This window comes from Cherax quadricarinatus, chromosome 29 (assembly GCF_038502225.1).
Source record: "Cherax quadricarinatus isolate ZL_2023a chromosome 29, ASM3850222v1, whole genome shotgun sequence".
NCBI classification, from domain to species: domain Eukaryota; kingdom Metazoa; phylum Arthropoda; class Malacostraca; order Decapoda; family Parastacidae; genus Cherax; species Cherax quadricarinatus.
Window position 1 is genome coordinate 33,180,452 of NC_091320.1, and position 24,595 is coordinate 33,205,046.

General features: G+C 37.8%; 1 protein-coding gene across 1 annotated transcript in view; it reads left to right on the plus strand.

The window, feature by feature from the left end:
• The window catches only part of LOC128690437 (serine/threonine-protein phosphatase 2B catalytic subunit 2), a gene marked incomplete at its 5' end in the record, with an annotated part of 171,801 nt that overhangs the window by 126,205 nt on the left and 21,001 nt on the right, over positions 1-24,595 (plus strand). The window contains 1 exon segment of the mRNA XM_070089689.1: positions 4,145-4,222. Within this exon segment, the coding sequence (XP_069945790.1) occupies positions 4,145-4,222 (78 nt within the window).

Genomic DNA, 24,595 nt, shown 5'->3' on the forward strand with positions numbered 1-24,595 from the left:
CACAACTGTTCACTGTCAAAGTGTCGTGCTAGCACCTTGCATTACAGAATCCAATCAAAACATTACAGTTTGTATGTTTGATTAACCCCTAAATTGTGGTATGCCTGGAAAAAAAACTTATATGTACTTTGGAAGAATTTTAAGGAATTCTTTTTTCTTCTAGAATGAAAGAGTGCATTTTTATAAATTGAATAAGATGATAATGAGTAAAATGTGATATAAACTTAAATTTTATGGTCTGTTGTAGTTGCCAAAAAATTTATCACTTGTCAGCAACAACGGCTTAAATGTACCAGTGGTATTTTAAGTTTTACCACTTTTTATTTTTTCAACACTCCATGTCTTGCCGAGGCAAGGTGACCAGAAAGAAAAGCAAAAGTGTTTCTTTTACATGTAGTAATTTATACAGGAGGTGTTACTAGCCTTTTCCTTTGTTTCTAGCATTTTAGTAATCTCTTATAACACGTGTAGCTTACAGGGGAAGATTTTTTTCCACTTCCCCATGGAGATGAATGGAAATAAATAAGAACAAGAGCTACTAAGAAAATAGAAGAAAACTCAGATAGGTGTGTATACATGTGTGTTCATGAATGTGTAGCATGATCTAAATGTTAGAAGTAGTAGCAAAATGTGTGTGTTATCTTGCATATTTATGAGAAAAAAACGCCAGCAGTCCTACCATTGTGTGAAACAATTACAGGTTTTGTTTCACAGGCATTTGGTAGGAGGGTAGTACCTCCCTGGGTGGTTGCTGTCTATCAACCTACTACCATAACCCGAACCAGCATGGTTTTAGAGCAGGACGATCATGTCTGTCACAGCTGCTGAACCATTATGACGGCATTATGGAGGCATTGGAAGAAGACCAAAACACAGATGTGATTTGCACAGATTTTGCAAAGGCGTTTGACAAATGCGATCATGGAGTGATAGAGCACAAAATGAGGGCCATGGGCATTATGGGAAAGGTAGGCACATGGATTTTCAGGTTCCTAACACACAGAACACAACAAATAGTAGTAAACAGAGCAAGAACCATAATCAGCGAGGTCAAAAGCTCAGTGCCCCAAGGCACTGTCCTGGCACCTCTGCTGTTTCTCATCCTTATAGCAGATATATATCAAAACACCGATCACATTTTGTATCATCATTTGCAGATGACACTAAAATAAGCATGAAAGTCACTATAATAGAGGACAGTGAAAAATTACAGGAAGACATAAGCAGGGTTTTCCAGTGGGCAGTGGAGAACAACATGTTCAATGGTGATAAGTTCCAGCTGCTTAGGTATGGAAAGAATGAAGAACTCAAAAGGAACACTATGTACAAAACTCGAGAGGGTCACAAAACGGAACGAAAGGAACACTTAAAAGATCAGGGAATAATTATGTCAGCTGACCTTTCTTTTAAGGAACACAAGACAAAGATCACAACAGCCAGGAAGATGACGGGGTGGGTCAATATTGAGAACTTTCAAAACGGGAAATAATGCCGATGGTGACACTTTTCAAATTGCTAGTGCTCCCTCGTTTAGAATATTTCTGTGCTGACAGCCCCGTTCAAGGCAGGAGAAACATCAGAGCTGGAACAATTACAAGGATCTTTTACGGCTTGCATTGAGCAGTAAAGCGCCTAAATTACTGGGAATGCCTTCAAGTCTTGAACATGTACTCGTTGGAGCGGAGGAGAGAGAGATGCATGATAATGTACACCTGGAAAATACTCGAAGGCCTGGTCCCAAATCTGCACACTGAATGGCATAACAACATACTGGAGTGAGAGATATGGGAGGAAGTGTAAAATAAACCCAGTGAGGAGCAGGGGTGCGGTGGGGACAATAAAGGAATACTGTATCAACATCCGGGGTCCCATGACTATTCAACATCTTACCAAAAGATATCAGAAACAAGACTGGAGCAAGTGTAGAAGTCTTCAAGAGGAAACAGGGCAAGTACAGTGGAACCTCTACTTATGAGTGCATCCACACGTGAGTTTTTCCAGATACGAGCAGTCGCTCAGTCGATTTTTTGCTTCCAGACGTGAGCGAAATTTCCAGATGAGAGCGAGCTGGTGAGGGGCTCTTGCTTTTGATCTAGGGAATTGGATCTCAGTTATTTGTTGGACTATCTTATTGAAACTTGCACAATGTAAGATGGAAAGATGCTTCTTAGTGTACACCAAAAACGAAAGAAATCAGACCATAAATAACGGAGTTCACTTCTCAGCCTTAGCCTCCCCTTAGCAATATATTTTTGTATGGTTCTTATTGTTATATTCTCGTTTTTTTGGTCTCATTTGATAGAATGGAAGATATTCTACAGAAATAGATATGATTTTGATTGGTTTCACGACAAAAAAGTACCTTGAAATTGAGCTCAAAGTAGCAGAAATGTTCGATTCTTTGGCGATGTTCAAGAGTAAACAATTGAAATCACCGTCCAATGCCTGTCTGATTGGCACTGCCCCTCAACCTTCACATATTGGAAAGTTCTTCAACCTGCTAGATGAAGTGGGAGCAGACATCATGAGGTAGCAGTGGTAGACAACATGAAGCTGTAGTGGTAGACAACATGAAGCTGTAGTGGTAGACAACATGAAGCTGTAGTGGTAGACAACATGAAGCTGTAGTGGTAGACAACATGAAGCAACAGTGGTAGACAACATGAAGCAACAGTGGTAGACATCATGAAGCAACAATGGTAGACATCATGAGGTAGCAGTGGCAGACAACATGAAGCAGCAGTGGCAGACAACATGAAGCAGCAGTGACAGACAACATGAAGCAGCAGTGGCAGACATGAAGCAGCAGTGGCAGACATGAAGCCACAGTGGCAAACATCATGAGATAGCAGTGGCAGACATCATGAAGCAGCAGTGGCAAAGTGGAGCATTAAGAGTGTAACAATTAGTGTAACAGTTAAGTGTAGCAATAAAGTGTAGCAGTAAGAGTGTAGCACTTACAAGTCTCACTGTCTGACTTTTTTGGGTTATCCTAGGTTCTCTACACATGTAGTCAGGAGCAGGAATGGCCGCTGTGGTGGCCCTATAAACCCCAACAACAACAGTGGCCACTGTCACCACTAGCCACATACATAATGACATGTATTTTATTCATTCTAGTGTATATATCATGTTTCTAGGTTATTAATATTGCTATGTCATATTACATGAATTGCAATAGATAAATAAGCCAGAGAGTTGATATTTGGGAAATTATTGAAGTATTTTCTCGTGCCTGGAATTCCACTGGAACGAATTAATTCCATTCCAGTTAATTTAAATGAGGGATATTGACTCTGCAAGCGAGCAAATCCAGATGCAAGCAAGATCATGGAAAGGTTTAAACTCGTAAGTAGAGGTTCCACTGTATCTTCACCAGGTGCCAGATCAACCAGGCTGTGATGAATATGTGGGGCAGCAGGCCTCCAGCAGCAATAGCCTGGTTGATCAGGCAAGCACCGGACGAGACTGGCCCATGGCCGGGCTCTGAGAGTAGTTAAACTCTCAAAACTCTTCAAAGGTATTCAAAGGTACCTAATTTTTACAATTTATTGATGCCAAATTATGATTTTTTTTTTAATTGCTTTTAATGTTTAACACTCTGTACCCGAGTTTCTTATGATATTAGATGTGTTTAAAGATATTTTAACACTTCAAACATGGGGAAATGCTTAGTCCAACATTGCTCCACCTGGAATATACAGTATATATTGGTAAAAATAATTGTTTTTATTTAATCTTTTTCACTACTTCGGTCTTCTAACACTAATGTACAAGGAATATTTATAATACAATTGTTTCAAGGTGTGAGACTCCTCAGAATTATGGAAATGCTGGAATACTTAGTTTTTATTACCTGCATAATGCTTTAGTTAGTGTGCGTGTACTCGCCTAGTTGAGGTTGCGGGGGTCGAGTCCGAGCTCCTGGCCCCGCCTCTTCACTGATCGCTACTGTGTGTGTGTGTGTGTGCGCATGTGTGTGTGCGCGTGTGTGCGTATGCGCGTGTGCGCACGTGCGTGTGTGTGCGTATGTGTGTGTGCGTATGGGTGTACATGCGTGTGCATATTTAAATATCTTAAAAGTTACCTTATTCAAAACCTGTGCTTTGATACTGTGCTGATAATGTTTCCTTTTAAATTTCAGTAACGGAGATGTTAGTAAATGTACTCAACATCTGCTCAGATGATGAGCTAATGGATGGAGAGGAGTCCCTTGATGAAGGTAGGTACCTAAAAAGACACTGCATTTAGTATGGGTTCAAGATGAAGAGCTAGAGGGCATGGGCAACATAGTAGACTTTACCTCAGGATAACTCAGGTTGACGTCAGGTTAATAATTGCAGTTCTAAAATGATTTTTGCTATGGTCATATCAGCAATAACTTAATTAACACCAAAATTAGTATGGGATGAAACTTGAGGTTAAAGTCCAATTGGGTAGTACTAGAGGGAGCCTACTTCATTTATAAAAGGTAGAGTTTTAAAAGTTTCTCACCTTCTGGATGCCAGTTTGGAATTATTGCACAGCAGAGTTTGTCTGCCCAGTTGCATAATGATGAAGTATTCAGTTAAAACATTGAAAATATCATCAATAATTTTTATGTCAGAATAATTCATTTTTCATAGTTATATAATTATTTTATTTACAGTTAAATGTATGACCTTGAATAAGGTTTGAATGTAGTGTACATATCATTGTTTTTTCTTGGAAATGTTAATTTTTAAGGAAGGAAGAAATAGGAGGGAAAAAAAATTATAACTGCACAGTACATATAGTAGTAAACCAGGGAAGTTTTTTCTTTCTTCCCTCCCCAATTCTCTAAAGTCTACCAAAATCAGTTTCTTCCTATGATCATTTGTTTAATTCTGGAGATAAAACAAACTTATAACTGCACAACACGCAAAGTAGTAACAGACGATGTCCTTGTTTTTTTTTTTCTGCTCTATTTTCCCAGTGTTCTAGTCTACTAAAATATTTCTTCCTGTGCTCATTTGTTTAATGCAAAGTGTTTTTTTTTTTACATAAGCATGTATACCGTACTGCATTGCCATGCTTTGCTCTTAATTCTTAAAATCTCTACATATTTTCTCAAATATAATGTCTATAGACATACTTTTGCTATAAACCAGTTTCCTAAATTGTTAGATTTTTCACACCATGTAAAACACGTGCACAGAAATGCTAGACTTTTATGAAGTGACTCTTGTTTAAATACTGTCAAGAAAGCCTAAAGGATCAAATATAGAGAAAATAGAAGAAAGTACAGAAGAAAAAGGAGTTACCAAACTGATTAAAAATGTGAATGTTACAATGAAGGAAAGATAACCTTTCCTAAGAGATTACCGAGTTGGAACATAAATGTAAGCTGCCATATCAGATGGAAGAAGTACCAAGGGATCAAAAAACTGTTTGGAATATTGCTAGAAACTCCAAATATTTCTACACATAAGTAAAATCGAAGTTAAAAACTACCTGTAGAATTGGACCATTAATTGCAGAAATAAATGAAATTCTAAAAGACCAGTATGAATCATTGTTCAGCAGTCCACTTAATTAAAGCAGAGTGGAGAATGCAGAATTTTTTGAAGGTCACACAGATCATATAATTGATATAAGCTTAATCCTGTGGAATTTGAAAAAGAAATAGAAAACATACCCACTAATGTATCAGAAACACTTGATATCATTTGGAGAAAGAGCTTAGATCTAGGTGAAATCTCCAAGGCCTTTAAAAGTGTATAGTTACTTTTTATAAAGGTTTGGGTAGAGTACTAGCCAAAAATTAGACCAGTATCCTCAGCATCACACATCATAAAAGTATTGGAAAGGGTGACGAGACTCCAAATTACAAACTTTATGGAACACAATAACATTGTGCAAACCAAATTAACATGGATTTGAATTGGGAAGAGCATGCTTATCACAGCAACTGAATCACAGGATTATGAAGGCATTGAAAGAAAACCAAAATGCAAATGTAGTATATATGGATTTTGCAGAGGCATTTGATAAAGGTAGTCATGGAGTGATTGCACATAAAATGAGGATGATGGATATGATGGGGAAAGTAACCAAATGGATATTTAACTTTGACAAATACGTAGAATATAGAGTAGGTGTCAACAAAATGAAATCTAACAATACCAAAGTAAAAAGCTCAATACCACAAGGCATGATCTTAGTGACTTTACCATTTCACATATTCATAGTACAGATAAAAACACTACATGGTTTGTATCATAAGTTGTGGACGATACCAATATAAGTATGAGAATGACCTTGGTAGGAGACATGGAAAAATTGTAGTAGGCAGTGGAAAACAAAATGTCATTTAATGGTGACAGATTTCAAGTAGAAAGAATGAAAAAAGGGGCACTATATATAAAATGCATGAGAACCACTAAATAGAACAAAAGGAATGTGTAAAGGATCTGGGTGTAATGTCAGCTGACCTGTCTTTAAAGAACACAATAAAGCAAATATCCCAACAGCAAGAAAAAATGACTGGATAGATAATAAGAACTTTCAAAACAGGGAAATAAAAGCATTAGTGACACTATCACTTGTGATCTCTTGCTACTGTTAAGGTTTGATGTCTTCATTCATGGCTCAGATTGTTTACTACTGCATAGTCAATAAAATATTTGATTTACTGGGAATGCCTCAGAATCCTAAATATGTACTCGCTGAAGCAGAGGAGAGGAAGATAAATGGTAATTTATACATGAAAGGAAATTCATAGCTTAATCCCAAATTGCACACTGCCATAACATTGGAGAGAAAGATATGGGAGGAAATGTATAATAAACCCAGTGAAAAACGGTGGTGCTGTGGGCACAATGAGAAAACATTGCATCTACATCTGTTAGCCCAAACTGTTCAACACTACCAGATGTTAGAAGCACTGATGGAATAAGTGTAGAGTCTTCAAGAGGAAACTAGACAGGCTGTAACAGATATGTGGGCCAGTGATCTGCCAGCAGCAACATCCTGGGTCACCAGGTAGGAACAAAATGAGCCTGGCCTTGGGTCGGGCTGCGGGAGTAGAAAAACTCTTGAACCCCATTTAAAGGTAGTATAGAATTCTTCAGTCTGTGGTCTCTTAAAGGTCTAAAATAGTTAATTTCTCCTTGGCTAAAATTTGCATTTGCTTGCCATGGTGACCAGACATGAACCGAGGGAATGTACCTTGTCGATACTTCACTGAATTATTGTGGCACTTCAGACCTAAGACCCTCAACTCCAGAATAAACCACATTGCATTCAGAATTTGTCTACTAAAAGTGAAGCAGAAATGTACCTTATAAACATGTACAATGGAATTATTGAGCTACGTTGTACATAGTAGCACAGCTAACCATCAGTCAAGTTACGAGATTTCTCCTGAAACTCGTGGGCTTTGACATACATATTGAATACCTGTCAAGTGTCTGCCTCTAATTCTTGTATCCTTTTGAGCATGTTGGATAGGAGTGAATGGAGTCAGGTAGTTTTAATGGACTTGTTGCATTGTGAACAAGGAAAGTTTTATGAAGGGATTCAGGAAAACCAGTTTGCCAGACTGCATCCTGGAGGGATGATGGCATTGACTGCACTTTAGAGGAGACAAGGGGATGTTACAGTTGGAAGGTAGTCTGATTGTGATGTTAGCATGCTTTTGGAAGGCAGTTGAATGAATATTTAATGTAATGTTCTTTGAGTTACTCATCTTTAGTGGAAGATGGCTGTTGAGAGAAAAAAAAGAGTATTGTTTTTAATATACAAATCTGCACTCATATTTGTAGTTATGTCATAATATTAACTATGTGGGAGAGGAGAAGAGCGATTGGTGGAATGATGATGTAAAGAGAGTGGTAAGAGAAAAATTTAGCATATGAGAGGTTTTTACAAAGTAGAAGTGATGCAAGGAGAGAGGAGTATATGGAGAGAAAAAGAGAGTGGTGAAGCAATGTAAAATGAGAGCAAATGAGGAAGTGGGTGAGATGTTATCAACAAATTTTGTTGAAAATAAAAAAAAAAAGTTTTGGAGTGAGATTAAGAAGTTGAGGAAGCTTAGGGAACAAATGGATTTGATTGTTAAAATTAGGAGAGGAGAGTTATATAAATGGAGAGTTAGAGGTATCGGGAAGATGGAGGGAATATTTTGAGGAATTGTTAAATGTTGATGAAGATAGGGAAGCTGTGATTACGTGTATAGGGCAAAGAGGAATAACATCTTGTAGGAGTGAAGAAGAATGAGTTGTAAGTGTGGGGGAAGTTTGTGAGGTAGTGGGTAGAATGAAAGGGGGTGAAACAGGTGGGATTGATGGGATAAAGATAGAAATGTTAAAAGCAGGTGGGGTTGGTACTTTTATTTAATAAATGTATGGAAGAGGGTAAGGTACCTAGGGATTGGCAGAGAGCATTCATAGTTCTTTTGTATAAAAGCAAATGGGACAAAAGAGAATGCAAAAATTATACGGGAATACCTGGTAAAGTGTATGGTAGTTATTATTGGAAGAATTAAGAATACAATGGAGAGTAGAATAGCAGATGAGCAAGGAGGCTTTAGGAAGAGTAGAGGGTGTGTAGACCGTGTTTACATTGAAGAATAGAGGTGAACAGTATTTAGAAAAGGGTAGAGAGGTTTTTGTGGCATTTATGGCATATGACATTGTGGATAGGGGGGCAATGTGGCAGATGTTGCAAATGTATGGAATAGGAGGTAGGTTATATTGAAAGAAGTGAAAAGTTTTTGAGGATAGGGAGACTCAGGTTAGAGTATGTAGGAGAGAGGGAGATTATTTCCCAGTAAAAGTACACCTTAGACAAGGATGTGTGATATATATTTATAGATGGGGTTGTAAGAGAAGTGAATATTTGGGTGTTGGCAAGATGTTTGGAGTTAAAAGATAAAGAATCTAGCACAAAGTGGGAGTTGTCAAAGTTGCTCTTTGCTCATGACACTGTGTTTGGGAGATTCTAAAGAGAAGTTGCAGAGGTTGGTGGATGAGTGGTAGGGTTTGTAAAAGAAGGAAATTGAAAGTGAATACAGTGGACCCCCGTTTAACGATATTTTTTCATTCCAGAAGTATGTTCAGGTGCCAGTACTGACCGAATTTGTTCCCATAAGGAATATTGTGAAGTAGATTAGTCCATTTCAGACCCCCAAACATACACGTACAAACGCACTTACATAAATACACTTGCATAATTGGTCGCATTGGGAGGTGATCGTTAAGCGGGGGTCCACTGTATAGGAAAGAGTAAGGTGATGAGGATAACAAAAATTAGGAAACGAAAGATTAGATATCAGGTTGGAGGGAGAGAGTATGGAGGAGGTAAATGTATTCAGATATTTAGGAGTGGATGTGTCAGCAGATGGGTCTATGAAAGATGAGGTGAATCGTAGAATTGACGAGGGGAAAAAGGAGAGTGGTGCACTGAGTAGTCTGTGGAAACAAAGAACTTTTTCGATGGAAGCAAAGAGGGGAATGTATGAGAGTATGTATGAGGGCAATGTGTGGTGCGAGTATAATTAAGAGAATTCGTAGTTTGGAAATTAGGAAGAGTTGCAGCATTACCAAAACTATTATCCAGAAGGCTGAGGAGGGATTGTTGAGGTGGTTTGGACATGTAGAGAGGATGGAACAAAATAGAATGACTTCGAGTGTGTAAATCTGTAGTGGAGGGAAGGCGGGGTAGAGGTCAGCATAGGAAAGGTTGGAGGGAGGGGATAAAGGAGGTTTATTTTTGTGCGAGGGGCTTGAACTTCCAGCAAGCATGCATGAGTGTGTTAGATAGGAGCGAATGGAGACAGTTGGTTTTTAGGACTTGACATGCTGTTGGAGTATGAGCAGGGTAATATTTATGATGGGTTTCAGGGAAACTGGCAGGCCAGACTTGAATCCTGGAGATGGGAAGTACAGTGTCTGCACTCTGAAGGAGGGGTATCAGTGTTGTAGTTTTATAACTGTAGTGTAAGTGCGCGTCTGGCAAGACAGTGATCGAGTGAATGATGGTGAAAGTTTTCCTTTTTCGGGACACCCTACCTTGGTGGTAAATGGCCGATGTGCTAACAAATAATAAATATTCACCTATTGTTTTCTTTGGTAGTATTTTTAGGAATGCTCGTTCTTTCAACGTCTTGCTCCTTGGCTAAAACATGTGGCAGTCGTTTGACATTGTAAAAGGAAGACCATTCTTGTGATTGGTTGTCAGACCTTAAGTAGATTAAGGTGTTCACCATATATTATGGTAGGTAAAGCAAAGATGACTCAATGGGAGTAGAAAGTGGGAAGAACGAGGATACTGGGATATAAAAGATAACTATATCAAAGATTTTGATCAATGTGGCTAATGTTTACTTTAAGTAGGTGAGTAATTTTTTCTATTATATTTTCCCCTACATAATTGGCAAGAGATTTTGTTTTCTCTCCCCATTTTTAGTTGGTCTTCAGTGTATAATAATGCAAGATAAAATATTTAAAAAAAAAAATTATGTATTTTAAATCCATGAATAAGACATTTGAATTGGCCTTTAATGCTACTAAATTTGTGTTGAATTTGAAAAACTAATTTTGCTAATGCTCAATGATATATATTTAAATTTATATTTTGCTTTTGGTAGTGTATTTAAAAATGTAGTTTGCTACTGTTAATCTCTCAAATTATGGTTGTAGCTCTTAGTGTTTTGTAAGTGCAACACAAAACAGCTTAAAGGGTAGTAGTTGGGCATACAGAAGCAGTTGCTAGTTTATTCTTCCCTGTTAGGAGTATCAAGTTGTGGTACAGCTGACAAAATGTGGTGAAGTGTTTGAACAGTCGGAAAATTTTCTTTCTATTTTCCTTGCTAAATTTATGGTTTTCAATATACTGTTTTATAGTATTACTTTTAAGTGTATATACAGTAATGTTAACCCTCAATTTATGATGCTGATAACTTCAAATTGTTTATTTTAGATGAAATATTGCAATATAATTAAAATATATTTTTTTGAATTAAGATAAAATACTGTAGTTGAAAATTCTGTGTATTGTTTTAAACTCGGTAAACATTTATCCAGATGTAGGGGAGTATTTATTATGCTTTCCAAAATAATCCTCATTCCACACATTGTGCCATGAGTGGTGCCAGCTTCATAAAACATGAAAAATTATTCTGTATTCATTCTAAACATACTGTAGTAATGAACTTCAGTATGACTAAGTTTACTCTTAGGAAATTTGTCATTTTGAAAGGTCAAGATTAAGTTATGGAGGGCTGTTAATGGTGGTATATTTGACTCTATACAGCAGTTATCTGCCAAATATTTTTTTGTATTGAATAAAATTGTGCCCAATAAATTTCTCTCAGGATACAATGAACTTAATAATACAGTACATGTTTGATGCTCGGAGAATATTTTGAGCCATGCATAGTGAAGGGAGGAATAAGATCTGTTAAGAGTCATGAGTGTGAGGGAAAACAAGATATGGAAGGTAGAGCAGCAGGAGATAGATGGAATTAAGATAAGATGCTGAAAGCATGTGGGGGATACTTTAGAATGGTTAATACATGTTTAATATACATATGTATTAAAGGAGGGAAGGTACCTAAGGATTGATAGAAAGCATGCCTAGTTCCAATTTGCAGGGAACAATAGGTAGTGTAAAAAAAAAAAAGAAAGTGGATGGGGAAATTTTGGCATTTCCAGGAAATTAATTCTAAATTTTTAGCCTATCTGCATGGAGATTTTGAATAGGTTGAGTTGTACACAGAATGTGAGAAATACTTTTTCCTTGTATTGTGTCCATGTGTTCTGGTTCAGCTCTCCAGACAGAATTCCAGCTACGAGTTAATGTCCTGTAGACAGTGTGCACAGTAGAAAGTAACTTTTGAATAAGGGGCTGTGTGTTGCCTGGACCCTGAATAAGTAATTATTCTGAGGGCTGAGTTTTGCTGAGCAACACCAAGGTTAAGGTGATTAGCTACGGTTGATTCTCATTCGCAGATACAATAGGTGAGGTATAAATACTTGAAGAGTATACCTGGAGAGGATTTCGTGGGTCAATGCCCCCGGTGCTCAGTCTGTGATCAGGCCTCATGGTGGATTGGCCTAATGAACCAGGCTGTCACTGCTGGTCGCACATAGACTGACGTATGAACCACAGTCCAGGCGGTCGGGTAGATAGGTTAGAGAGTAGTACAAAGTGAGCAGGGATGTTTGGGGAACATACTGTATTTTTGAGTGTGTGCCCAATGTATTGGAATTTGTTTTAGAAATGTTCTGGATGTGTGTGTGTTTAATTTTAGTTTGCTCTCCAGATGTATTTTAATGCGTCGAGTGTAGCTGGTTCAGAATTTGAAATGACAAAAGTTGTGTTATTGGTTATCATGACTTAATTTAAGTTCCTGTACAGCATTCAGAAGGCTGTTGATGTAGATGATGAATAGCGTAGAGTGCAGGACACTACTATGTGGAACTCCTATGTTGATGGATCAGGTTGCTGAAAAACAGTCATTGATGTTCACATGTTGGTGTCTGTCACTTGGGTAGGATTTCTTACGAGAAAACATGGCCTCTTATTCTTAAATGTTTTAATTCGAGCAGTGTAATGTTGTGGTCTATTGTAGTGAAGATTTTGACATTGATAAAGAGGCTTATTGTATATTCATAATTTTCAAGAGACAAGTAGATAGAGATGTACGTTATTATTGCATCATTGGTACTTCATCCTTGCCTGAAACCAAATTGACATGGTTTAAAGATATTGTGTTTAGTTAAGAATTTTAGACAGTAAAGGCAAGTTTGAAATTGGTTTGTAATTATTGTCTTGTGCTGGGTCACCACTTTTGTAGATTGGTGTAACTCTTGCTAATTTGAGTATGTCAGGGGAAAGATTTAGCTTCATTTGTTTTATTGAACAGTGCTGTAATAATTAGAGTTAACACATGTGAAGGTTTATTTGTGTATTCTAGTACAGTAAGAAATTGTCATTGTAAATAATGAACTCTGATTGTGGCAGGGTTTTAATTATAGTAATGACAAGTTTTTAGAGATGACATCCATATCCTGTTCCTTATCTGGTAACTGGGCTCCAAGTGCAGCAAAAGTTGAGGCATCCTGGTACATGACTTGTCATGTATGAAACCATCTTCACTTGCTCTGCAGCAAAAAAAAAAAAAAAAAAAAAAAAAAACCGACATTTATCTGCCATGGTCTTGATGTGCTGGTAACAATGACCTTGTTGATTGCACAATGGTGCATGGAACTCTCGGAACAGTGTTGTAATATGGTAGAAAATAGATCTGATTTTGAAAAGCCTACCCACAGTGCCCTTAGAATCTTTGTCCTGTTATCACTTCATCTTGAGGAACCCTACATTTCTGACACTAATGATCATCTATTGATGGAGCTTATATAATACCCAGTAAAATGAAAATGTTGACTTCTCTGGTGTGCATAGAGGTTGGCATAGAACACAATGTGCTCCTCCAGTTCCTTCGTGAATAAAATGGTATTACATCAATATTTACACTTTGTCTGAAGACTTTTTTTGAGAATCTTGGCTGATGTATCCAATCCACATTGTCTTCATAAATTCAAGGTCTTGACATTCAACATGTACCTGCAGTATAGAAAGGGATTATAAAACAAAATGACAATGAATATTAAAGAAAGTGACATGGAACAATGATATTGACAGTGAGGCAAAATGATGGTAAACTTGAAAGAGTAACAAGATATAAATAGTGAACATGAACTTGAAATGAAGATAAAAACTGTTAAACTAATTTTTTTTAAATTTAAATGGCTGCCATTTAACTACTATTTAAAACCCACAACAAATAAGAACTTTAAATACCTTTTATTTTATTTATTAGCTCTTCAAGCTCTAAGTCCAGCTCTGTTAGGTTCAAGATGAGGTCTGGTTCAAGGAGGTCGTCCTCAACTTCAGTGGCTACATCATCGAGGTCAAATTCCACTTCCATATCACTATAATCTTTGAGTGCCGCTCGTCTTGCTTGTAAAAGCTACGAGTGGTTGTCTGGAAAGATATAATTTGTGCACTCACTCTCAGTATTTAATTGTTTGCACTTGCTATCACTATGTATGGTATCACAATCACAAGAATATCCCCCAAATATTTGTTAAATTAACAAAAATATTAAATTTGACACTGCTCTTAGAAAATATCAGTCCCCAATTTTATTTTTGCTATTCCTTTATCAGGTGTCAACATAGTATAGTAGTCTCTTCCACCTACCCTGTACAGGCCAGGCATAATCTACGTCCAAGTAACCCATAAGGGATTTGTATTTTCTCAATACATTTACAGTTCTTACAGCAAGCACAGGCAACATTTTTCATACACAATTTATATAAATTTCCTTTAATTTTTTACAGATCCACTTGTATCAGCACTAAGTACAGTATCACTATTTGGCTTTGTCATGTGAAATTTTCATGCACTTACCTAAATGGTGAACAGCATGGCATTCCTGAACAATAGGAAACTTAGAAGCCAAACATCCTCTCTGAGGTTTGGGACAGGACTACTTCACATCTCTCCTCTTCACCCAGCCCGAGCAGGGGTTACAAGTCTCTTGATTGGTTTCCTGAGGAAGACTGGTACTTCTCTGTTGGTTAGGGGCATTGTTATTAATTTCAGTTGTTGTGGTAGGCCTCTGCAAAGTTTCAGATTTGGCCTACAGCTGTAGTTCATCCAGACTGGAGAACGTGAAATTTTTTATATTTACGTTTTTCTTAAGGCTGATTTCTATTATTTTTTCTCTAATAATTTTTAACAAGTGCATTCAAACTAGTATGTTAATTTTATTCTCCTTAGCCCACACCAATGCATGGAAGAGCTGAATACAGAGGAATGCAAGGTCTGTATAAACTGTTCCACTGAGAAAGCCTATAAGGAGATACCAGTATATGGAGAAAATGTAAAGAAGAGGAGAGTTACTGAAATGTTTAGAAATGAGCAAGTCATAAAGAAAAGATAATCCGCAGAGATACTAATTTAGAGCAGAAACTAAAATGCTCATACCTGGTGGAGGTAGCACAAAAAGGAGCAAAAAAAGCCAAGAAGTAGCAAAGTAATGCTTGATATTTTCACACATGTAAAAATCTAGTATAAAACGGACTCCAAAATTGGGTCATTGCTCGCCAGTGACAAAAATGAGACTAGTAAAATCCTGAGAGGACAACATGATTCACTGTTCAGCAATCCACTAAATGACAGAAAAATTGAGGATTCATTACCTTTACTCAACCTTCATATCATATAACATGAGGAGAATTTGAAAAGGAAATAGAAAATATTTATAAACATGCACCTCGATCTGATTCATGGAATTCTATTTCTAAAAGAAGTGCCAAGTATCACTAGGATATTCTCTGGAGAAAGAGCTTGGATCTAAGTGAAATTGGAGTGCATACTGCTCTTCTGTACAAAGTTCAGGCAAAATATTAAGACTAGTAACACTAATGTTGCAAATCAGAAAAGTTTTTGAAAGTGTGGTGAGAATAGCAAATCACAAATTTTATGAAAAATTGTGACCAAAAGACAGTGTGGATCTAAAGCAGAAAGATCATGTTTGTCATCACTACTACAATACTGATGGTCATGGAGGCTTTGGAAGAAACTGGAAAATGCAGATGTAATCTACATGGACTTTTCTAAGACATTTCACAAATGTGACCATGGAGCAATAGCCCATAATAAGGTTGGTAGGTATAACAGGAAAAGGGATGTTCAGTTTTCTAATGAATAGACCAGAGTAGAAGTAAAGTAAAATCTAGCTTTAGCAAAATAAAAAGTACAGTACTCCAAGGCATGATGCTGTTGCCTTTACTGTTTCTTATTCTCATATCCCACAGATAATTAGGCATTTCATGACAAAAGAAAAATAGATTTACTCTTATTTCCCGGTTAACGAAACATAACCAGGCGTAATTGGTCATGGTTTATGGAATTCCAATAATTGAATCATACCCATTAAAAACCTCATAAAACAGATTAGGGAGTGAGTAAAGGACCTTACCAGTCCTCGGGGAAAATAGGCATATGTCAAATTTCTGCTACTTTCAGCCTGATTTCAAACTATTTTCAGTCCTGAAACCAACCAGTATCATCTCTTGCATTCTATCAGTTGATACCAAGAAACAGCCAGTAAAAACCATCCTAGACAACACCTCAAAATTAATATTTTAAACCAGACATGAGGTTAGAGTTTTTTTTTTTTCCATCATGCAATGCTTGGGGCAAAATTATTTTTTATACTGTGCACACTCACCTCACAGACCCATGCCAAAATTTATCGCTCGTGGTTTTTTCTGAGTGAGCTGCATTCATGACGTAGAATTATGTGAGGGACCCCATCTTTAACCCTTTCAGGGTTTCGGCCATACTAGTAGTACGGCTTACGCACCAGGGTTTTTGATGTACTAGTACGCCTAAATTCTAGCGCCCTCAAATCTAGTGAGAGAAAGCTGGTAGGCCTACATATGAAAGAATGGGTCTATAAGAATGGATGTATAAAAAAAATCCTCCAGCACACAGTGCGTAATGAGAAAAAAAAAAAACTTTGACCGTGTTTTTGGATTAAAACAGCGACTTTGCACTGTATTTTCGTATGGTATTTATTGTTGTATTCTAGTTTTCCTGGTCTCATTTTATAGAATGGAAGACATATTACAGAAATTGAGATGGATTTGACTGGTTTTACAAAGAAAAGTACCTTGAAATTGAGCTCAAAATAGCAGAAATGTTTGATTTTTACCAAAGTTCAAAAGTCTGCATAACAGTAAATCTTATATTTTTTTTTTGTGAGAATAAAAATTCAAAGTGGAAAGCAAAAGAATGTAAGAAGGGTGTGGGGACATGACTAATGAACAGAGGAAATGTTATTTTAGTGCCAGGAATGTCTTTCTTGTTTATTCAGGACCCTATTTGGAAATTGGCATCTTGTGAAATTTGTGTGAAATTGCTAAATTCTGACCACTGTATTGGATAGTTGAAATTTGTAAATGGGTGGTTTCTTGTACTCATTCGATAGAAAAAATGGAGTTTTAGCGAAATAGGTATGACTTTTGTCGACTAGTACACTTGAATTGGCTGAAAATAGGGCTCAAAGTGGGCAAAATCGCCAATGCGTAAACATCGTCGAGACCGCTAACTTCGTGAGAGCATAATTCCGTAAGTTTTCCATCAAATTTCATACTTTTGGTGTCATTATGATCGGGAAAAGATTCTCTATCTTTTCATAAGTTTTTTTTTTTTTTTTTTTATGCTACACCAGGAGAGAGCTCAGGATTTGAAATTGCAACAGTCAAGGGGTTGAACACGAAAAGAAAGTAAAACTATAGAGAATTGAACAGGCGTTGGAAAGCCATTGAAAAAGAAAACACTTGGAGCAAATAAAATAAGTTCCTCATTGTAGAAACCAACCAAAAATACAGACAGAAATGAATAAAGAACCAAATCTGTTAGTTTGTGAAAAAGATTTTAAATGTGAGAAAAAATTACAAAGAATTAAGGGCAATGATAAACACTAATTCAGAGGGAATGTATAACATGAAAAATATGAATCTTCATTATATTTACAGAAGAAATTGTAATTAGATTTAAACCAACAACTGATTGATATGGTATTTAGAAAATTGAAATAGAAGTATAGAAATTGCTTTTGGATTCTGATAAACGCCAAGCCAAGCCAGAAAAGTTATCTTGTATCTTGAAAACTTATGCAGGACTAAGCTGTTCAACTGGGAAAGTATTGAAATTAGTACAAGGTCTTTGGCAGACTTTAAAAGGAAAAAGGCAGTGTTCATATTTAGAAAGGTGAAAAGGTATGGAGGATCTTTTAAATTATAGGACACTCGCTAATGCTTGTAAAAATCTGGATTTTTTTTTTTTTTAAACCAGCCATATCCCACTGAGGCAAGGTGACCTAAAAAGAAAAACGAAAAATTAAAGAAAAATGAAAGCTTTTCCTCTTCAAATTTAGTAATTTATACAGGAGAAGGGGTTACTAGCCTCTTTTTCCCAGCATTTGAGTTGCCTCTTACAACACACATTGCTTATGGAGGAAGAACTCTCTTCCACTTCCACATGGAATGCTCAGTTAAAGAATAATAAATCTGGAGAGTAACCCGATTTTAAATCTTGCACAGTTTACTCGTCAGTAAATGCTTGTACAGTATATACAATCTGTTAGGGTACTATACTTACATAGTCCTGATGATATTTTAAGAAACCAGTGGGTAGATCATATTTAAAGTGCAATGGTTAGACTTCAGATATGTTTTACTTTGGATACTTAAGGAAAATGTAATCTCCAAAATACATGTGGAATAAAAAAAAGATACTTTCTTTTTCTTCAGTATGCTTTTGCTGTCCCTTCTGTACTACTATTTTTCCTCCTTCTCTAGAGCTCACTTGTGCTGTGTGCACACACTTCCTCGTGCTTTGGCTTTCTTCTTAGTGTTCTTATCCATATTAGTGCACTTGCCATTTTTTCAGTCTTGTTCCTCTCTCATGTGCTTGATTGAATCAGGTGGTACCATACTGTTTCACTAGGAAGGGTAAGGAGTGGTTATCATGTTGCATCAGAACTGCTGCCCACACTGAAGGATGGGGGGAGTACATATGCAGTTTCCTTTTGTTTCTCCTCAGTGCTGCCCCTCTTCTTCCCTTCCCTTTGAATAAAAATGATTTAATCATGGATAGTCATAGAGTGGTACCCCGAGTTTCGGCCATATTTTGTTCCAGAAGGCTGTTCGAGTGCCGTTACTGAACGAATTTGCTCCCATAAGGAATAATGTAAATTAGATTAGTTCGTTTTAGACCCCCAAATATAAACATACAAAAGCACTTACAATAATACACTTACATAATTGTTCAAGTTGGGAGCTGTACGAAACTTGGGGTACCATTGTATTTGCATTTGGCCTCCTAGGCCCCTCCCTTACCTCTGTGGTACCCTTAACTGACCCTGGCATGCCTACAGGCTTTTCTTTGAACAGGATATCTTGTTCCCCAACTCTGGTACTGGTGTTCTGGTTGACACTCTTTGATACCTCTGACCATGCTCCCAGCTTCTCCCATGATGTTATTACTGACCCTCCTCCTCAGATCTCCCCTAAGAAACATGCTACCTGGAAACCTCTTCCCCTCCAAGTCACATTTCAAAAACAATCTTGGATGAAATTCTTTTTTTCCTAACCAACTAAACATACTGATTACCTTATTGACTATGGTATTTGCAAAGCACTTATGAGGTATGTAGGTCAAAAAGTGTCCTTTCATGTCCTCAAGAGTGGGATCTGCATTGTTGCTGTGCAGCAGTACATGACCTACCAATTTCGTATAGAGGTGTTCCATTTCTGGACTATTTTGCTACAATAGCTGCCCACCTTCGCACCCATTGGTAACAACGTTGGTCAACTCTGCTTGGTAACAAACTTCATTCTATTAAACCGAGCATAGGTTACTGGCCATCTTCTTGTCATCAGTGCCGTGGTTGGGAGACCACTCTCTCCCGTCTTCGCATTGGCCACACTCGTCTTACTCACGGGTATCTCATGGAGAGGCACCCTGTACCTCATTGTGAGCAGTGTCAAGTTCCAGTATCGATTAGCCACATTCTGTTAGACTGCCCTCTCTATCAACGAGCACGCAGAATTTACCTCCAACGCCGTCTTCGTTCTACTACTCTCTCTTTACCTTCCCTTCTTGCTGATGGACCCTCCTTTAATCCTGACTCTCTCATTGACTTCTTGACAACGACTGATTTACTCCACAAACTCTGATGATGATACCTTACGCACTCCCCTCAGCCCTTTCTAGCTCAGTGTCTTGCTGCCCTTTACCCTTTCACCATCCACTGCTCCGCTGTTATCCGTAACCTATTACTCATCCACCTCCCTTTTGCCACCTGATGCCCTCGCTTCCTTCCTGCCCTGCAGCGCTGTATAGCCCTTGTGGCTTAGCGCTTCTATTTGATTATAATAATAATGTGAAGGATGCTGTGTACCCTGGTGTTCTGTGCTTGTGCTGTGTGATTGAAATGCACTGTGATAAAGGGGGCACTACAACAGAACTACCAACTAATTACTAGCTTTTAACCCTTTGACTGTTTCAGGCCCCTTTCTGAAACTGTCATTCTATGTCGCTCAATTTTTGAAGAAAAAAAAAATTATTTTTTCTTATGAAATGATAGAGAATCTTTTCCCGATGGTAATGACACCAAAAGCTCGAAATTTGGTTGAAAACTCGTGGAATTATGCTCCCGCGAAGTTAGCGGTCTTGGCGACGTATGCGTATCGGCGATTTCGCCGACTTTGAGCCCTATTTTCAGCCAATTCCATTGTTCCAGTTGACCAAACTCATAGCTATTTCTTTAGAACTCCATTTTATCTATCAGCTGAGTACAAGAAACCTCCCATTTACTAATTTGGACTACCCAATATGGTGGTCAGAAATTGGCAATTTGACCAATTTCACGCAAACTAAAAAAGATGCCAATTTCAAAATAGGGTCCAGAATAAACAAGGTAGACATTCGTGGCACTAAAATAACATATGCTCTGTTCATTAGTCACATCTCTAGGCCCCTCTTATATTATTATTGCTTTCTATTTTGATTTTTTATTCATACAAAAAAATAAAAAATTTACTGTTATGCAGACTACTGCATTATTGTAAAAATGGTATAAATAATATCAGTGCACTAGTGAAAGAATATTAGACTCCCCAGTTGACGTGTATTGGACGTGTGGTGTGATTTATTTACTCCTGAACATTAGTAAAAATCGAACATTTCTGCTACTTTGAGCTCAGTTTCAAGGTCGTTTTCATCGTCAGAAAAATGAAAATCATCTCTATTTCTGTAATATGTTTTCCATTTTATCACCTAAGACCATGAAAACACGAATACAACGATAAATACTATACGAAAATACACCTCAAAGTCGGCGTTTTATTCCAAAAAAACGATCAGTTTTTTTTTTCTCATTACGCAATGTGTGCTGCAGGATTTTTTTTGTGTGGTGCACACTGACCACACAGACCCATTCTCTCACATGTGGGCCTACCAGCTTTCTCCTGCTTGATTTGAAGCCGCTAGAATTATTGAGTATATATACATCAGAAACATTGGCTTCGAAGACGTATTTATACGTTGAAAACAGTCAAAGGGTTAAACAGGTGAAGGCATTTGCCCATTGTGTTATCTAGGTAGCGAATTCCACTTGGAAAGCTATCTATTCCACTACTGTTGTGTGTGTGTACAGTCTTTGGAAAGCTACAGAAGTTTGCTAAGTACAGTACTCTACAGGCCATGCTCCAGTTTTTAAAATTGCTGGCAATAGTTTTGCAGATGCTGTTGAAGTTGCCACAGCAATTGGGCATCACCTTTTCCATGTATCCCAAGGGTTTCATCTCTCCCCATCCCTCCTCATTGCTTTCCTCCAAACCTGAGAGGGAGTCAGCACCTTTGGATTTTTACTTCTTACATTGAGGAATCTTACAATGTCTCTTTCATGCTCCATGAACTTGCACCAACCATTTCCACTTGCCAACAAACAGCAGCTGAGCCTGATGACATTCATGCCCATATGCTTCAGTATTTGCACCCTGTGGTGCTTGTAGTTCTCCTACACCTTTTCAATCTCTTTTGGTTCCAATGGCTCTTTCTCTTCAATGGACAACTGCTGTTGTCCTGTCTGTTCTTAAGTCAAGTACTTTGGGTCATGACCTCTTTCATTATAGACTCTATTCTTACTACTGTAATTTGTAAGATGTTAGAATGCTTGGTCAACAAACATTTAATATAGAGCTTGGAAATCTATAATTCTCACTCTTCATCAATTTGTTTCTTGGATACTTGTGTTCACAATGCCTTAACTAATCACATGGTTATTGGAGTTTCTTAAAATCTCAAAAAGTTTGATGCCACCTGGCATTACATCATCTTGGCCCAAGCCCATTCCTTGGGCCTCAGAGATAATTGGCCACTTTCCTACACCAAGGATCTCTTGTTAGAGAGGCATCTTTGTGTCTGGGTAAATAATAGCTTTTCCCCTTGGCTTTGTTCAAGCTTAAAGCATCCCTCGAGCACAAGTTCTTACCACTACCCTATCCCTACTGACTATTAATGACCATGCCTCTGTTCTCCCTTCTGATGGTTGTCTTTTTGCCAGTTTTGCTATAGCTTGTGTAGACGCTGACTGTTGCCTTGTAGCAGCCCCTCTCCCGTATTCTGTTGATTGTGCTTATCACTGGGCCACCTCTTGAGAGTTTAAATTTTCAGTTGTTAAAACACATCAGATTACTTTAAGACCCCCTATTATCCCCCTACTGTTCTGTGCCTCTGTATGGCTCTTGTATCCCTGAAGAGGATAGTCAAATTTTTTGATCTTCTGTTTGGTTGCCGAATGTCTTGGAAGCAGTGCATGACCCCTCTGAAAGCTGCTTGACATAGCCGTCTGAACCTCCATAAAACTGATTGATAAACGTTGCTTCGCCTTCATTCCACTCGCATCTTCTCTAAACTGGACTATGATAACAACTTTATTCTTCAACCTCCCTTGTGCTCTTTCTAAACATAATGCCATACAGTATTATGGGCTACTTTTTTTTTTCTCTGGGCTTTTAATCATCCCCAGCCAAAAGCCTATATGCAGAGGCAAATGCCACATCTTTGCAAAATTGCATGATGCTCATTGTCTCGTTTATTTTCTAAGACCTTCATGATCCTTCCATGTATAGGACAGTAATTTGTTAAATAATCTTTCCTATTTATTATGCATCATTCATCTCTGTATTCACACAGTTGAGTTTCCCTAATTTACTCCTCTACATTCATCTTGTATCCTGCTTTTCCCCCTCCCTCCCTCCCTCGAAGTTTACCTGGAGTTTACCTGGAGAGAGTTTCGGGGGTCAACGCCCCCGCGGCCCGGTCTGTGACCAGGCCTCCTGGTGGATCAGCGCCGACGATTTGTGTTTGCTCCTCTCAACTTCCGTGTAAAAAAGCTCACTTGCCTGAAGCAACTTCATGCTCACTCATTACTGAACATTATCATGGTGTTGGGTATGCAGCATTTTTTTTTCTCTCTCCTGAAAAAAATAATACAAGGACATTTACTGGAATTGGTCAGTTTTTTTCACAGTCAAATTATATATAATTCTCACTGCTATTATGCATACTGCATCAGTGCCCACCTCATTCTTCATAGTTGTTGCAGTTATATATATGTAATATATATACATACACAGTAGGACCCCCATATCCGCAGGGTATATGTTCCCAGGACCTGCCGTGGATACTGAAACTGGATAGTAACAAATCCTATATAAAAGTCCTATACATACCTCTTATAAAGTTTAATTGATAAGTTATTCACAATAAGTGGAGAATTATCACTTTTTCACTAATGTGAAGCACTTTATGGCTTTTCTTAGGCTTTGAAGAACTGCCAACTTTTCTACTTTTGCCCTCTGGCAGCCATTATTATGAAAAATTAAGAGGTATTTTTGGGCCACAGTAAACTGTGGATAACTGAAACCATGGTTACCAAATCAGTGAATGTGGGAGTTCTGCTGTGTATATATACACATATACATGTCGTGCTGAATAGGTAAAACTAGTGATTTTGGCTTAAATAGCAATGCTCTTCTTGCTGAATAAGGCAAGCGAAAATTTGTGTATGCAATAATTTCGCAAAAATCATTCTGAACCTAATGAAAAAATATATTTCATTGTTTGTTCATTATTAAATTATTGTAAACTTGTCTAAAATATATTTAGTTGGAGGAGGCTAAATTAAATTGCGCTTGTTATAATAATGTTAGGTAAGTTTTCTAGGGTTCTTTTGGTACAAAATTATTAATTTTTACATTAATACAAATGAAAAATGTATCTTTAAATGTATAAGAGAAAATTTTTAGAAAGGACTTAATTTTAAATAAGTTATTGCAAACTGACCAATTTTACCTATTTGGCATGACTATACATTGTGTGTGTGTATGTATAACACACAGACAGACACAGACACACACACACACACACACACACACACACACACACACACACACACACACACACACACACACACACACACACACACACACACACACACACACACACACAGACACACACAGACACACACAGACACACACAGACACACACACACACAGAGACACACACACACACACACACAGACACACACACAGACACACACACACACAGAGACACACACACAGACACACACACAGACACACACACAGACACACACACAGACACACACACAGACACACACACACACACACACACACACACACACACACACACACACACACACACACACACACACACACGTCGGCCTGACGACACTGGAGGACAGGAGGGTCAGGGGAGACATGATAATGACATATAAAATACTGCGTGGAATAGACAAGGTGGACAAAGACAGGATGTTCCAGGGAGGGGACACAGAAACAAGAGGCCACAATTGGAAGTTGAAGACACAAATGAGTCGGAGAGATAGTAGGAAGTATTTCTTCAGTCATAGAGTTGTAAGGCAGTGGAATAGCCTAGAAAATGACGTAGTGGAGGCAGGAAC